The following is a 17,425-nucleotide window of genomic DNA, read 5'->3' as shown; positions in this document are numbered from 1 at the left end:
AGGGGTATTCCAGTTAGAACAAAGATAGGGGTGACTTGCTGATTAGGATCCCCAGCACTCCTGAGAACCAAGGTGTTTTGCACCCCAGTTCCAATGAAGCACTTGGTTGGATATGCTTATTCGGCTATTTCTGGCAAAAAGTAAAGTGCTGTGGGGAAAAACTGTGGCAGCAATGCATTGCAGTTTTTTGCAATGCATTGCAGTTTTTTCCACTGCACTTTTCACAGGAAACCTCTGCAGACTTTCAACTTCCTTTATACCTATAAGGAAATCGCCAGCATTTCCGCAGATATAATTGACGTGCTGCGATTTCCACTACTGCAACAATTTTGGAAATTGGAGTGTTTTCACTGTGCATATTTTTCTGCAATTAATCCCATCCACTTTGCAGTGATTGTAAAACAGTCTGCCACGTGGGCCCCAGCCTTGGAGCTTATTTTGAGGTGTTTTCTGCTATCAATAATTGGCAGTGACTAACACTTTTTTTTATCAGCACTGTGCTGATACCCTTTGTTCACATTTGCTATAATGTGGGTCCGTGTGCTTGCCGCAAGATCTCTGCATGCAAATGTGTTTGGTATTCCCTTTCAGGGGGGTCTCCCCGGACGGAATACCAATACAGATGTGAACAAAGGGATAGAAGCATCCTGCTGCCCCATATCAGTGCGGCTTCAGCATAGGATTCTCTATTGACACTGCAGAATTTTGCCACATTCTGATCAACTCATTATAAAGAGACTTATCAGTGTGTGAAATCAGACAAGAACTACAACAGAAAGCAGCTCAGGTATTATGCTGTGGTTTCCATAGGCAAAACAAGTGTCAATTTTTCTGACATGTATTTTGGGGAAAAAAAAAAAAAACCTGTCTGAGCCCAGCCTTAGAGATGGAGTCTGCATTGGCCCTGAGATGGTGGAGGACATCTATGTGATGTCACACCACGTCCTCAGAGCTCACCAGAATGGCTGGGACATCTCTCCACACACAGCAGCGTCTTCAGGGTTAACCATTTACAATGCATTTACTACTTCATGCAGACTTCGGAGTCAGTACCAAAGTGCACAGTACAGTACGTGAGAGCTCCACTCTGGCACTCCGGTAAGTGGCTCATTGTACCCCTGAATTCTGTATATAGCGTATGTATCTAGCGTTCCTGGAGGGGGCGCTACTCCTATAATAGCAGACCTAACAACCGTCCCGTTAGAAAGCTGGCGCGCTGCTGGGCAGAGAGCGGCGGGCTGGTGACGTCACACAGTGCGGGATCTGTGTGATGAGGCCGCGGCCATGTTAGAACACTGTGCTGTGCTGCAGCTGGGCCGGTTCACTGTGGAGATGTTCTAATGCACTGAAAACCCGAGCCTTGTCCTGTATATAATAGCGTCTTGTCAAAAGCTGCTGCTCATTTGTTAATAAAATGCTTTCTGGAGTGAAGTTTTCTGTGTATTTAGAATGCCTAGCAAACTATATGGCTGCCATTACAGCTGCTATTGGAATTGCCATGTGAGCTTCCCAGGCTGAGGAGGACACATAGCAGTCACCCTGCGGCAGCAGATACGGTTTCTACATGGCAGCCAATATATATGTGACATTACAATACAAACACAACCAGTAGTCACAGCTGAGTGATGTCCGTGATCTGAGCTGTCCAAGCAGGCTCTACTTCATGGCGGATCAGAAACATGGCTGCGTTTTTACTTTACCATTTTACAACTCTACCATTGAAAGCCATTTGGCCCTTTTTTGGCCATATTTTTCACCTCTTTGTTAAATGTTGTGCACATTAGTTAGATTAGATGCTCCTTTATAAGATATGTGCACTTTGCCCCTTTTTGGTTTAAAAAAAAAAAAAGCCTCAGTTGCCTCTTTATAGCTAAAAAATGGCACAATTGCCTCGTTTTAATGCAGTCCAACCTGACGGCTCTTTTACACAGCCCAAGTACTGGAGGGCATTTGTGCCGTTTTTGGCCCTTTTTAACCACTTCCCGACATCTGCCGTACTGTTACAGTGGATGTCAGGTCTTTAACGATTGCGGCCTCTCTGCTGCAGAGTCTCCGTTGTAATGTACATCGGAGATCCAGTGCTGATGCTAGATTGCAGGAGCTATCCTGTTCCTACGGCAGCTGGAAGCCTTATGGCGGCTCTTAGGCCTACCTATTACTATTATGGCTTGTGTATGACCATTAACACTGGGTTCACACTTGCGCCCGGAGTCCGTTCTGAGCTTTCCATCTTCTGAATGCAGAAGACTGAAAGCTGTCAGACCGGGTTCGGCCGTGTGCGCCGGTGAGCGTTTTATGCTCTCCGCCGCGAAACCAGTTTTTTAAAACCGGACACAGAGTAATGCATGTCCGACTCTGTGTCCGTTTTTAAAAAAAAAAACAGTTTTGCCGCGGAGAGCATAAAACGCTCACCGGCGCTCACGGCCAGACATCTTTCAAACCCATTCAAATGAATGGGTTTGAAAGAGTCCTGCAGGTTTCTGTCTCCTGCAGGTTTCTGTCTCCTGCCCTGTTTTGTGCAGGAAACGGAAACCTGCATGAACGGAGACCGGGCACGGATGTAAACGAGCCCTAAACAAGTTCAAAGAAGGCCTGGATGCCTTTATTGAAGAGAAAAATATAACAGGTTATGGACTCTAGATTTTAAGGACATGTTGATCCAGGTTTTTATACTGACTGCCAGATTGGAGCCGGGAAGGAATTTTTTTCCCTGAAATGGCGCAATTGGCATGAGCCTCATGCCTTCCCCTGGATCAACACTGTAGGGATTGTAGGGTTATAGGTTGGATTTGATGGACTGATGTCTTTATCCAACCTCATCTACTATGTAACTATGACCAGCCTCAATAGTAAGTAAGTAAGTGTCCCAAAGACTGCGATACAATTGTATCGCAGTCTATGGGACCTGCAATCAAAAGATTATAGGTTAGTAAGAAATAAAAAAAAAAAGTTTGAAAAATATTAAAACAATAAAAATAAATCTTAAGGTCACTAAGTGTTAAGTGGATGGGATTCTATTATATCTTCAGAAACCAAGGGTTTCCTTATAGATATTGGAAAACTCTGCAAACTTTCTGTTTAAAGCATTGCAGGAAGAATGGCGATGTGTTCCAGCTGCTGTTTTTCCCATAGCGCTTTGTTGCTGTGGGACGACCCATGGAGCCTTAGCCTAAAAAGTCAAATCAAGCATAAACAAAGAGAAACATAAACAAATTATGAATCCCCATGTGTGAAAAAGCCCGGTTTACAAACATTTGAATATTTTTCCCATATGGAGAATAGTGGGGGGAAAAATCCCAAAAAGAGAAAAAGCGCTGTTTTTTTTCGCCATTTTGCTTCCCATAAAAATTTCAATAAAATGCGATCAAAACATCAGACGTTTCCCACAACGGTATAACTAAAAAGTACATCTGGCCCTGCAAAAAAGACACCTTTTGGAATTTTTTTTTAAAGGTATTAAAACATTATAAATTTGGTATCGACACAATCGTACTGACCCATAGAATGCAAGTGGTATTTTATTTTGACTGCATAGTGGATACTGTGAGAACAAAGCCCTTAAATCTCACCGAACGTGCACCATGGGCAGGGATGCACAATGTGACGTCAGCTTCGGGCACGCCTGCCTCTTCTGTCTTCTTGTAGTAACGCCCTCTGGTGTCTTCTTCCGGCTTCTTCTCTTCAAATCCCATGCCTGCGTAGTAGCGCTTCCCTCCTGAGCGCTACTGCGCAGGCTCACTCGCGAACTGCCATTAAGTAAAATGGCGAGTGAGCCTGCGCAGTAGCTCTCCGGAGGGAAGCACTACTACGCAGGCGCAGGATTTGAAGAGAAGAAGCTGGAAGACACGGAACCAAAGGGCGTTACTACAAGAAGACAGAAGAGGTAGGCATGCCCGAAGCTGACGTCGCATCGTTTATCCCCGCCCATGGTGCACGTTCGGTAAGATTTGCATATATGTTTTAATGCTTTTATTTAAAAACGGAACCGGGATTTAATATAACATTTACGGTGCCTGAATAGCCTCTTTAAAGGCTATTCACGCATATGTGGGGCTCTATTAGCATAATTTTGCTGATAGAGCCCCTTTAAGAAAGTCCCACAATCCTAGTTTTTCTCCAATTCCCCACATTCCGATTTTTCTTTCCAGCTTCCTAGTACATCATACAGGATATTAAATGTTAGCATTATGAAATACAATTTGTCCCGCAAACACTAAGCTCTTATATGGCTCTCTGAAAGGAAAAATAAGGGCTAGTTCACACGGAGTTAATGCGCGCGCATTCTGGCACGTATACATGTGTAAGAATGTGAGCGCTCAAAACAGATCACATTCATTTCAATGTGTCGGCTTACGGGCGTATAATGCGCATAATTTTGCGCCAGCAAAATTACGCACGTTATTCCAAAAAAAAAAGCCATTGAACTCAATGGCTTACCACATTTTAAACGTGTATTTTTACAAGTGTAATTTGTGGCAAAATGCGTGGAGTGTTACTCCATGTGAAGGCTAAAAGCCTCCTATTGATTTCAATGTGTAGCGTCCGTAACCTGACACATTGAAATGAATGGGATCTGTTTTGAGCGCTCACATTCTGACTCGTGTATACGTGCCAGAATGTGCGCACGTTAACTCCGTGTGAACTAGCCCTAACAAAGTTAAGGGATTTGGAAGGCAGGGAGTCAAAAATTAAAATAAAAAAATGCCGGCATCCACTCGCAGCTACCCGTATTTTGGTCCAGAACCTGAGGCGGCCTTAAAGAATTGAAAGTGCAACCCCTGTAAGAAATGTAAAGGTGACTGTATTGGTTGTTGCCCCAGAAACGGATATGAATTTATTGTTGTGACTCTCCATTAGATTTGTCTGCCGTAAAATAAATGTCTTCTAGCATGTGATACACAAATACAACATAGTCACACCTTCTGACCAAAAAATGTAGGACAACTGGATTCTGCCAAATCTAATGTATCTAATCTTTAGTGAGGGCTGGATGGAGTTATGAATTGTTGTATTCTCACATTCCATTACTGACCAATGTGGGTGGCATCATCTAGGAGTGTCATTTTTTTTTCTGGTTTGTGGTGTTTATTTTTGCCTATTCCAATAGATGCAACAATTTAAGATAAAAAAAAAAAATAACATTAACCTCTTCAAGACCGAGCCTAAAAGTACCTTCATGACCAGGCCTCACTTTTAAAATCTAACGTATCACTTTATGTAGTAATAACTTTGAGACGATTTAACTTAAAGTGATTTTGACATCACCAGGGATTTCCTGGACCAGTGTTGTTTTTGCAGAGGCCTGGACGTGCCAATAAGTTGGAATTCTGCAACAAGTGACCCCATTTTGTAGCGGAAATTTTAAAGTCTACAAATGTGAGATGTGTCCAAAAACCAACACTCTAAATCAGCTGCCCAAAAGCATAGTGCTCCTTCTTATCTGCATCCTCCTGTGTGCCCAAGCTGCAGTTTATGCCCACATGTATGATACTGGTGTACCCAGGATAATGTACTTAATATCACGTGTGGGTAGAAATGGCTGTTTGGGCACAGAAGGGAAGAAGCACTGTTTTGGTTTTTGGATGTCATGCCATTTTTGCAAAGTCCCTGAATTGGCAGTAAAGTAGAACCTTCGAACACATAACCCCACTTTTGGAAGTACACATCAAGTGGGGTAGCGAGCATTTTTAAACTTTGAATTTTGCATTAATTTCATTTCCAGAAATTAATGCGCAGCTGATAATGAAAAATAAAAATTGCAATTTTTCCATAGATTTGCCATTTCAATGCCCAATATGTTGTACCGAACTTGTGTTAGCAGAGACACACACTGTAAAAATTGGTAAGTGGGTGTCCTGAGCATTTGTCTCTGATACAAGCCGGGCACAACATATTACGCACTGAAGTGACGTATTCCTGGAAAAATTGTCATTTACACCTTCCACTGTCAGCTGTGTATTCATTTCTGGAAAATTAATTAATGCATCACTTAGGGGTTAAAAATGCTCACTGTACCCCTGGATAAATTCTTTCAGGGATGTAGTTTTCAAAATGGTGTCATGTATCAGGGAATTCCACTTTCCTGGCATTTCAGGGTTCTGCAAAAGTGTCATAGTGTATAAAAATCAAACAGTCTAAGTCTGTGCTCCAAAAACCAAAACAGTGCTTCTCTTCTGTGCCCAAACAGCTGTTTATACCCACATATGACATTAAATAAACACCAGTGTAATACATGTGGGCTTAAACTGCATTTTGGGTACACAGCAGAGCATAGTAAGTGAAGGTGCGCTATGTGGCTTTTGGAGAACAGAGTTAGAGGTTTGGTATCTGGACACCATGTCATGTTTGCAGAGCCTCTAAAGTACCAGTAAAGTGGATTTCCTTAGAGAATGACCCCATTTACAAAAGCGCACCCCTCAAAGAACTTATCAAGGGGTGTAATGAGCATTAGTACACCAGAGGTGACTGCACAGCAGATGGTGAAGAGTGAATATGTAAGCTGTGCGGAGTACATTGGGAACACCAAATTCCTTACTATATCCCCAGTAACTCCTATGTTTGTGGGGCATTTCTGGTTTATTTTCCCTCATAAGCTCTAAATCTGGTTTTGTATCCTGAAATAAGCTCGCACAGCTTATACATTCGCTTCCTGCCGCAGCCAGTGTTCTAATGATTTGGCAATTCTTTCGGGGGTTTTGTCTTCACATTGTTAAAGTTATATATGTATTTTGTAATAACATTTTTGGGTTCTTATAACTTATTGACTAACTTTTGTTAACTCTTTTTTGGTGAATTAAAAAAAATCTACATCAATTCTGGTATTGTGTTTTACTTTTTTTAAAAAAATTTCCACACAGTGTACAGCATAACTAAGGGGGCGTTCACACTACCGTCAGTGTCCAACAGGTAGTGTCCGCTCCTAGTGTCCGTTCAAAATCTCGCACGGACATTAAGAGCGGACACTAGCTGTGTCCGTGACACTTGTCATTCATTTAAAAGGCGATCGGGTGCATTCTTCTGTGCCCTACCTTAACTGTCTGCTTGTAAAGATGTCCGACTTTTCAAGCGGACAGAAAAACCTGACATGTAGGTTTTTGCTGTCCTCTTGAAAAGTCGGACATCTTTACAAGCGGACGGTGAAGGACAGGCACGGAGTGCAAAAGAACGCATCCAATCGCCATTTAAATGAATGACAAGTGTCACGGACACAGCTAGTGTCCGCTCCTAATGTCCATGCGAGATTTTGAACGGACACTAGGAGCGGACACTACCTGTCGGACACTGACGGTAGTGTGAACGCTCCCTAACATGGTACCCTTATTTTGTGGGTTGGTACATTTATGACGATATCTCATGTATATTGTTTTGTATGTGTTAATAGTTTTGCAGAACAAAAATCCATTTGAGGAATAAAAAAATTATTTTTGCATCACCATCTTCTGAGACGTGTAACATTTTTATTCTTCGGTTGACAGAGTTGGTTGGTAGCTTATTTTTTGCGGACAGACCTGTACTTTTTATTGGTACTATTTCGGGTGTGAGAGAGTGAAGGGTGTGGTCTGGGACGACAGGTATGTCCCAGCCAGGCAGCTAAAGGGTGTTTGGTAAAGACTCACACCAGGGAGGTCAGCTGACTAATCAGGCCCTAATAACAGTCTGAGTGTGAAGACTAGCAGTGTGGCACCACACTGACAGAGTTGAACTGTCCAGACCGGACCTCCAAAGCAGGTACTGTGCCACCCGTTGTTGTTGCCAAGGTGGGAGACTGGTAGCCAGTCTCCTGTATAGTCAGGGAAAAGTTTCCTTACGTTTAAGTTACTCTCAGCCAAGAAGGGTTTTGTTTTGTTTATCCTGTGACATGTGTTACATGTGAATAAAGCCTGAACTTGTGTGCAATCCAGTGTCTGTGTCCTTGTTTCCTGCATTGCTACAAGCAACTACCTGAGCGATTCCCCACATAGGGTACATTGTGACTTTTTGATCACTTTTTATAGCATATTTTATAAGGTGAGATGGCGAAAAATCATTGCTTCCGGTGCTTATTTTCCTTTTTTTTTCCCCGATATTCACCGTGCAGGTTAAATAATGTTTCAGTTTTATTGTACAGGTTGATATGGATCCGTCAATACCAAATATGCATGGTTTTTATCAATATTTTAGTTTTTTTTTTTTTTAATATAATTCATATCATATAGGAAAAGGGAATTTTGGGGGCTTTATAACTATATTAATTTTTTTTTACATTTTTTATTTGTCCTCTAAGGACACCAGAACCAGCGATCAGAGAGCATCGCTGGTTCTATATGATAGACTTGCAATACATGTGTATTGCAGTCTATACCGGAAGTTAGCCTATGCAGATCCATAAGCTGATTTCCTCATTACCGAGCAGGATCAACCAGGTACTGGGAGCACTTAGCAGCCTGGGGTAATTGGCCTGACCCCAGGCTGCAGTAGATACATATGGGCACCCCTCAATCCTGCCACGGGGGAGGGGGTGGGGACCCCAGAGGGCTTTACAAATTGCAGAACCCATTGGCATCCAAGTGGTTAAAACCTCGGAGCTCCGCTTCGCCAGAACAGGGTGTTAGCTGTCAGATACAGATCTAATGCCAGGGAAAGTTTGTTACTGCAACAAACTTTCCCTGACATGGTTGCTACATGATCGGGACCTGAATCTATCAGGTCCTGATCATGTCTCCCTGGACACCAGCAGCTATTAGCGCTGTGTCCACAGAGTTACTGACCCTTGGGAAGACCCGATCCCCAATTTAACAGGGTCAGTTTATAATTGGCGGCGTTCACATGACTTTCTTAGGAAATCAGTCACTAGTTTTCTTTACTAAATTAAAGGGGCTTCAATGCAGTCAGCCATTTACGAAGAAGTCATTGCAGAAGTTGGAGTCGGTCTTTGGAAAAATAGAGCAGTCGGAAGTGGAGTTGGTGATATGACCTGACTCCACAGCCCTGGTTGTAGCTAACATATTAGAGACACTAACTGTATGTTATGTAGTCACTGTTACACTGTAGCTTGTACAAAATGGAGGCGTGAGGAACATTGGGCATGCATCACTTTTATGACTTTCTTTAACTGCATATAGCATCATACTATACTACCGCCAACATCAACAGAGCTTTACTGTTTCGCTCTCATGTATTCTGGAACATTAGGACATTGAACCCACTTCTGAGCATCTTATCTTCATCTCTTTATCTGTTAAAGCACATCTATACGTTCAGAGACAAATATCACATTTTGCTACTTCTCAGCTTGAGATGACAAGTAGATCTCCATATTCCCCTGAGCATTTATTCCTGCATTGCACCTGTAACGTCATCTTATTTGTTATAGTCCATTTTCATGCTTTATGTTCCAACTTCTGCTTTACAATACACAGTTGCTGTGTGTCAGGTTGTAGGTCAGTGTTATTTATGTATAATCCTTTGTGGATGTTACTGTGTTTCATTATGTTATTTTGATAAGGCTTCATTCACACTACTTCATTGCTATGGTTTGTGTTCTGTAGAATACTAAAGAACACAAGATCACTTCAGTCCATTCCCTTCAGTCCATTCCCATTTCAAATGCTGGCCCTAATCCCCCAAATTCACTCCCGTTCTTGCAAGGGCAGCACCCAAAGAGACTGACCCTGTTCAATTCCCTCATGGGGTCCACTCTTCAGGAGACCTATCCTGCTGGGATGACCACATATACTGGGCAATATAGAACAAAACTACAGAAACCCACAGTGGTGGGGAGACGAACAACAAATGACACCACAACTGTTCAAGTTTTTTTTGCTCTATATCATCAACAAGATAAGGCTTCATAAGGAGTGCCCCTCACTAGCCACAGAACGTCACTTTGCTGTCTCTTAAGGGCGGAAGTCAATTTTCTTCATTAGGGCGAGCATCTGTTAAGGGCCATATATGGAAAGTGAAGACCTGCTCTTAATGGACCATGCCCCCTTTGTGTCACTAAATGGTTTCATCAACTTTCTGGCAAGATCTAGCCATTATTCCTATTGCTATCATTGCTCTTATGTTGTGCCCTAAGGGCCCCTTCACACGGAGTTTACTCTCCGTGTATTCTGTACATTTTACATGTGTAAAAATACACGTGTAAAATGTAGTTAGCCATTGAGTTCAATGGCATGTTCGTATAATATGTTACAATATATGTTCTGCAGACACGTGCGCAAAAAGACACGTGTTATACGAAAAAGCCATTGAACTCAATGGCTAACTACATTTTGCACATGTATTTTTACCCATTTAAAATGTACAGAATACACAGTGAGTAGAGAGAATACACGGAACGTAAACACCGTGTGAAGGGGCCCTTAGTTGGCGAAAACATTATGTATGGCTTATTGCTATTGTTGTATCATAATAGGCAGAGAATCTCAATGTTTTTGTAATTTGTTTTTGACTATGCCAGTAGGGGCTAATGGCATTTGTAATGGTTGCAGTAAAAGTTTATACTTTAAAGTTCCAAAAATGTCTTTTCATGTGACCTCTGCAGGCACATTTTTCTATGTTTCTGTGCTAGTCTAACTAACCCCCACCCCCTTCCCCCATCATCTTACCTATGTTCTGATCCGGACCTTTGGGGAGCGAGACATCTCTTTTTCTTGATGGCTGGCACCTCCTCTTTGTGACGCACAAAGAGGAGGTGCCGATGTACAACGTAATACGCAATACAGTGGGCATTAATGTCCTCCTCCAGCTACCCCCATGGTTTAATGTCCTCCTCCTATTGTTCCCAGTTAACTGTCCCCCTCCATCTGCTCCCACAGTTTAACATCTCCTGAATCTGCCCCCAAATTTTAACGCTGCCATGCATCTACTTCCCAGCTTAAAGGTGGTGTTTTGTGCAAAAAAATAAAATCATTTTTCAAAAAAGGTCTGTTAGTGCCATTAATGTGTTAATAAATGCCACCAAATACCTTTAGCAGTTTTGACTGGATTCTGGGGTTCTCAGTGAGCACATTGCATCCTCTGTTTGTTTGCATCCTTAACGTCCTGTTCTATGTTTCCTACAAGTTCCAGAATGCCTCACTTCTCCCTCTCTCACTAACTCACCCCCTCCCTTTTTCCCACACTACCCTTCCCTGTTTACTTAGCTAGCCCGCCCACAATACCCTCGGCAGTCAACATAATAATACAAGCTATCCCTAACCACACCTCCCTCTCACACTCACTGCCTCTCTACCTTTTTCCCTAGCTAGCCGGCTCATGCATGCACAATAGTTCGCTGCATGTGCATTGCTGATGATGCAACCAGGTAAGTATGCTGGGTCTGGTGTAGTGAGGAGAGGGGATGGGAACTGAGGAGTCAGGTGGGTAGGGCTGGAGACAGGAACAATGTAGTGAGGGGAGAGGATGGAAAGTGAGGAGACAGGAGGGCAGGGCTGGAGAGGGGAGGAGATAGAGGGAGGATCTAGTATCCTGAACAACCCCTTTAATGCCCCTCTTCATCTCTTCCCCCCCCCCCCAGTTTAATGTACCTCTTCACCTGCACACCAAGTTTATTGTGCCTCTTCATCTTCATACCCCCAGTTTAATGTCCCCTCTGCATCTGCTCCCAAAGCTTAACATAAAAATCACTGATAGTAACCTTTCCTCACTCCCCTGCTGCTCTGTCAGCAGTCTCTGTTCCAGGAGTTTTCAGGGAGCTGCAGGTGCGATGTGAGTGACGTCATCTGCATCAGTTAACCAGCTGTGTTATCATCAGCATCAAGTATTTTCATGGTACCATAAAGAAGTAGATTGTAAGGGAATTGCTAGAAGAGCAATTCCCCAGTAGCTGCTGGTGAACCCTGGGGGAGGGGCACAATATAACAGTGAGCCCTAAGCTGAAATCTCCCACTATCCCTTCCTGCTTGCTGCTCCTGTCCTAACCAAGAGGCGACAAATGGTCGACGGGCCCTTCCTATATATGTGACAACCCAGAATGAAGACAAGTCAAACAACAAAAGGAGGTCATCTAGCCAAGGGTCCAGTAACAGTCGATTAACGCAGTACAAAATCGTAATCTACCAGAGTAGTCAAAGGTAAAGTCAAAGATCAATAATAAGAGTTCAGGTAAGCAAGAATAACGCCAGCACACACAGGGCGATAGCAAGCACCAATGTGACTTCGAGCAAACAATAAATAGGAATGAAGAACCTGCCCCAGACCTGAAAGGAAGACAGGCTGTCAATCATAAAGGCAAGACCAACATTAACCATCAGAGGGGCAGAGGGAAACCAAGGTGAAGGAGATGGGTGTGGTGCTAAATCAAGTACCAAGGTGAAGGAATAACACAACACGATAAGAACCCTAAGCAAAGAATCAAAACTGAACACGCCGCAGCCAGCGGATGATGCAGAAGTTCAAGCAAACGTAACATAAACACTTACAAATTCAATAACTTGGATACAGCCTGCACGTTATGTACTGTATGTTATGTTAAGGTGTGTGATGTATTTAGACTGTTTTAATGGTATATTTTAGCTTCTATTTTAGGATTGCAACTTGACAAGATACTATACCCAGCTAACAATGACCAGCATGTTGGAGTTCATTTCCAGAAGATCACCCATTGTTTGCACTGGAGGTTGTGTAGCTACCAATCAACCCCTGGCTACACAGATTGGCTTAGGTATTCCTTATATATTAGCTCTATTTTTTTTTTTTATTCACCAGTAAATATATAAGTATATAATAAATAAGACATTGAACTGTCACATCCTTAAAATTGTAATCATCCATTCCTTACTTGAAGGGATCTACAGAGAGTACAAATGTCATTCCTTACACTCCTATAAATACTAAGTTACACATTAATATTCCCCTAGGTTCTGTATCACTATGCATCTAGGCAGCTAGATAGATATGATATGAATAGAGTATGACATACAGCAGGATTTGCTTATGATGCCTTTAAGTGGAAACATTGGGCAGGTAGGGTCCTAACACATCAAATTTCAGCTCTGTTAGCGGTTACTTGTGTACATTTACAATAATTTGCCTGTTTGCACATTTTTATGGTGGAGTTAAAGAGAGATAATTATCAGTCAACATTGATGTCATGTTTATGGCCTTCTTAAGATTGCTGGGGTATAGCCCTGAGAAAGCTGAATGAACATCCCTGTTGGAGTCTGGTTAGGTTCACATCTGCGCTCAGTCTCTACCTGAAGTTTCCGTCTCACATTCTTCTTGAAAATGTTTTCTCATTTTTCAGGCGTAAACCAAACAGTCTATGGGGTCTCTGTTTTTTAAGCAGATTGGGTTACTGTTTTTTTCAGGTCCCCAAGCGGAAGAAAAAAATTAAAACCCCAGCGCAGGTGTGAACCTAGCGTCAAATTTCTCAGAAAGTCGGGATTCACATCACTAATATCTATTTAGTTTTTCTTTCTGAAAATTGGAGTAGACACTAAGAGAAGGATCCATCCAGTGTCATACACAAAGTGAACCTGATGGATCCCATTGACTATAATGTGGTCCATTAGGTATCGGTTTCTGTTATGCTCTTTCATTTTGTTGGACGAAAAAGTCCCCTTGGCAAGTTTTTCTCTCTCTGGATGAAATCTGCACCACAGTCTCTGGATGAAAGAAGAACAATTAAATATGTCATGGATTTACTGACGATTTTTTACATATTGATGATCTATCCTTAGAATAGTATCAGAATAGTGGGTTCCGTTTTCCACGCGGAACTCATTGAAGTCAATGGGAGTCTTTTTTCAGCACATATTCTGCCACAAGCTATCATGCCAGAATCAGTGTCAACATCCTCCGTGGTAAAAGGAAAATGTTTGTTTTGGTACCGTGTTAGCCAGTGGTTATAAAATATAAAAAACAAAAAAAACTTTGCAAGTCTTCAGTAGGTGATACCTTTTTTAATGGCTAACTCATAATGATGACAGAATATGACGTTTCGAAGCTTTCCTCTGAGCTTCTTCTTCAGATATAACTAAAAAACACTCTGTAGAGGCTGCATATTTATAACTGGACACAGGGCTAGAATTACAGGAGGGAGGGGGGGGGAAAGGCTAGTTACTATATACTTATAACAACAAACAATCAATTGCCAGATCCCCCAGTTCTTATCTTAGACTTGCAAAGTTTTTTTTGTTTTTTATATTTTAACATCCTCCGTGTGAATGCCCCCCCCCCCAAAGCATGTATATGGGATAGTTAGAAGGCGTCGCTGTCAGCCATTGAATATGTAGGACTATACTGAGCAATAAAGTGAGCTAATTTTGTTATTTTTCACCACTGCCCTGAATTATATATTAGGTTTGGGACTATAATAACCTTTATAATGCATTTTAAACAGCCTCTTTGAGAGATTGAGTATTCATGTGTAGTAGTCACTTACATAGCCAGATAGAGGAAGGCAAAAAACGGATTCCCTAACAAACTTTGTCTCGTGACCGTTGCACAATTCCCCTACATCAATATTGCTCAATTCCTTGTATCGATAATTTCATTACAACATCCATTTCTCATAGATAAATATTTAAAGCTGCCATTACTACGTAACTCAGGGAAGGGCATTTATAGCCTGACTACTGTAACCATGAAAGACTTTTACTTCTATTGATTTTGGATCACCTTTCCCCCACACACCCCTGGGTTCTAAGTACAGGACATATAACATTGTTTGTTCTTTCTTGCTTACATGTCGGATTTTCTTGTACTGTGAACATAATGCCTGAGTAATTCGATCAATTATGTATACAGTGATAATTCCATACCAAACTCTTATCTCTGTTGCAAGTTTCCAGTTGTATGCCTGCCCCACTATTACAGAAATGCTTCTTAGGATCCTTATTGATTAGATCTGACTGTTGGGACGGTTGTTATATGTATGTTAGTTAATAAAGTTAATAGTTTTCTTGGTGGGGATGGGAACCAAGGTCACTGTTCTGTGTTGTAAACATATAGGGGAGAAAACCGATACTTCATATATCTATAGATGTTTCTAAGGACATTTGTGAACTTATGCTGAATTACTGAATCCTGTTTATATGATCTGTTTTCCTTTTAATATATAGTACAGTGCAATAGTTCTAGGCAAGTGTAAAAAAAAAAAAAAAAAAAAAAAAAAAAAGTCATGTACATTTATGATAATTGTGAATATTTAATCTAGCTGCTATCATGTTTTGTTGTCCAGTTTATTTTTTGGTGAATAAATGGGAAAAGCTAAGACCAGGCCGACATTGGGCACAAAAGTTCCTAGTAATATACATTCATTCCTGATCGTTGCCCACTTGTTGGCTGCTTTTACATGCAGCAATCACCCCTGTGTATGTGAATGAAGGAATCATGCATCTCTATGAGGATTGTATTTGTTGGCAGCACAGTGCTCTATTTACATAGGGCGATATACTGCCAACTAGCAATGAGTTTAGGTCCCACATAAAAGATACAGTCACCTGACAAACAAACATCTGGTCTGTCAACAGATCAGTGGTAACTTTACACAGGCCAGTTATGAGGAACTGTTTTTCCTGGTAAACAGACTGTGTAATAGGGTCTGAATGCACTAGTGGGTGATAGTAATATAGCTTTTTATAGGGCACTAGCTTACTTTTTCCCGGCATGTTACAAAAATATTTTTCCTGGGGTAACACGGTGGTTAGCACTGCAGCCTTGCAGCGCTGGGGTCCTGGGTTCGAATCTCGCCAGAAACAATATCTGCAAGGAGTTTGTATGTTCTCCCCGCGTTTGCGTGGATTTCCTCCCGTTCTATAAAATACATACTGATAGGAGAAAAAAAAAGTACATTGTGATCCCTATATGGGGGTCACAATCTACATATAAAAAAAAAATGTATATATATTTTTCCCTTTAAGCAAAGTAACACGTAGTTCGTAGTTATCAGGAAACCTGACAGTAGAATTCCCTAAATATGAGAGCCGCTCTTGAGACCCCAGCAGAGTTTGCAGGGAAAGATGTAGTCACTAAATATTTTGCAGCCGCTTTAATGAAAATGGGGTATTTTATGTATGTAGATTAATGGCCGTGCACGTCTAATAATGCTAAATGAAAAATAAGTGGATCAGGGGATTATCTGTAGTGTGTGTGTGTGTGTATATATATATAATATATTACTTGTACATTTACTATGAGTTTTGAAAGTTTCGTCCTCTATGTCGGATTTGACTGTTGGTTTCTGTGTACAAAAGAAAGTCACCTAGTTCAACATTAAAGGTCCCCCTAATGGGAATGTTTTAAAGGTCATTGTCAGGAAAGCGAATTACATGACAAATATATAAATCTGATAAAAAGACTGTGAAACAGGTGGCCTGCAGTAAAATCATACACTCTTATACCGAATGTTTACTCAAATTACATTTTGTTATATAATTCTAAATATATAAAGAGCAAACAATCCCATGTATATATTTCAGGCTTGTAATAGGTAAACATTTCTATAATATATTATACAATATTAATGCAATACAATATATAATTTATACAATATTATAACTTATTTTACATTACTGTTTCTAGGTCTGTTTATCTGTTCCATGAGAGGATCAGAATAACAGGTATTAAGGCTGAGGCCCCACATTACGGAAACGCAGGTTTTTTTGCTGTAGATTTTGTTGTGTCTTTTTATGCCAAAGCCAAGCCAAGAAAGGCTACAAAAGTAATGGGAAATATATAGTAAGCTCTTCCACTTCTCCCTTCTGCTTTGGTTCAAAAAAACACAGCAAAATCTGCAATAAGAAAGCTGCGTTTCTGCAATGTGGGGCCTCAGCCTAAAAGGAACTTGCCACTGTGAGGACGTAGTCTAGTCTGCACAAAGTTACACGCTTTCTGCATCAAGTCAAGCAGACAGAGCTGAGCAGATAGATACAGTATATTGTTTTGTGGGGAAGAATTGGGTATTCCTTGTCATTTATTCATTTATTTCTCTGTTCTTTGTATGCTTGGAAGGAGAAATTGAGTCCATTGAGTGATCCTTACAGTGAGTGACAGCCTCGATGACATGTACATGCATAGATAGCTGTCAGTCACAGTCAGGACTGCCCAATGGACCTTATTACTCCAATGCATAGAAGGAATAGAGAAATAAATGTATAAAGACAAGTTATACTGAATCGTTCCCCACAAAACTATACATCGATCTGTTCAGATCTATCTGTTCTATAACTTGATTCCTGCAGATTAGGCTTCATTTTCATGGTGTCAAGTTACCTTTAATATTGCAAATTTGGCCAATACAAACGGAACACTTTCCATCTGTATCGTTCATGATTGATGTAAATTTAAAAAAAAAGTGTCAGATCCCCTTCGTTTTTTAGATAGAAAAAAATGTGCAACTAGTCAATTTTATTGTCAGTTGATTCTCTGACAGATCAGAACAACAGACCTATAGGAGGTAGAGTGAAAGGGGCTGGGCCACAATTGACATTTATCGAAT

General features: G+C 41.2%; 1 protein-coding gene across 1 annotated transcript in view; it reads left to right on the top strand.

The window, feature by feature from the left end:
• The first annotated feature begins 1,045 nt into the window (after positions 1-1,045).
• Positions 1,046-17,425, top strand: part of LOC142196760 (glutathione hydrolase-like YwrD proenzyme) — a 65,697-nt gene continuing 49,317 nt past the window's right edge. Inside the window, exons 1-2 of the mRNA XM_075266733.1 lie at positions 1,046-1,098; positions 12,499-12,646. Coding sequence (XP_075122834.1) covers positions 12,547-12,646 — 100 coding nt within the window. The 5' untranslated portion in view covers positions 1,046-1,098; positions 12,499-12,546. The remainder of the gene's footprint in view (positions 1,099-12,498; positions 12,647-17,425) is intronic.

This window comes from Leptodactylus fuscus, chromosome 3 (assembly GCF_031893055.1).
Source record: "Leptodactylus fuscus isolate aLepFus1 chromosome 3, aLepFus1.hap2, whole genome shotgun sequence".
Classification (NCBI taxonomy): domain Eukaryota; kingdom Metazoa; phylum Chordata; class Amphibia; order Anura; family Leptodactylidae; genus Leptodactylus; species Leptodactylus fuscus.
Note: the sequence above shows the minus strand (reverse complement) of the source record. Positions and strands in the feature narration are given on the sequence as shown.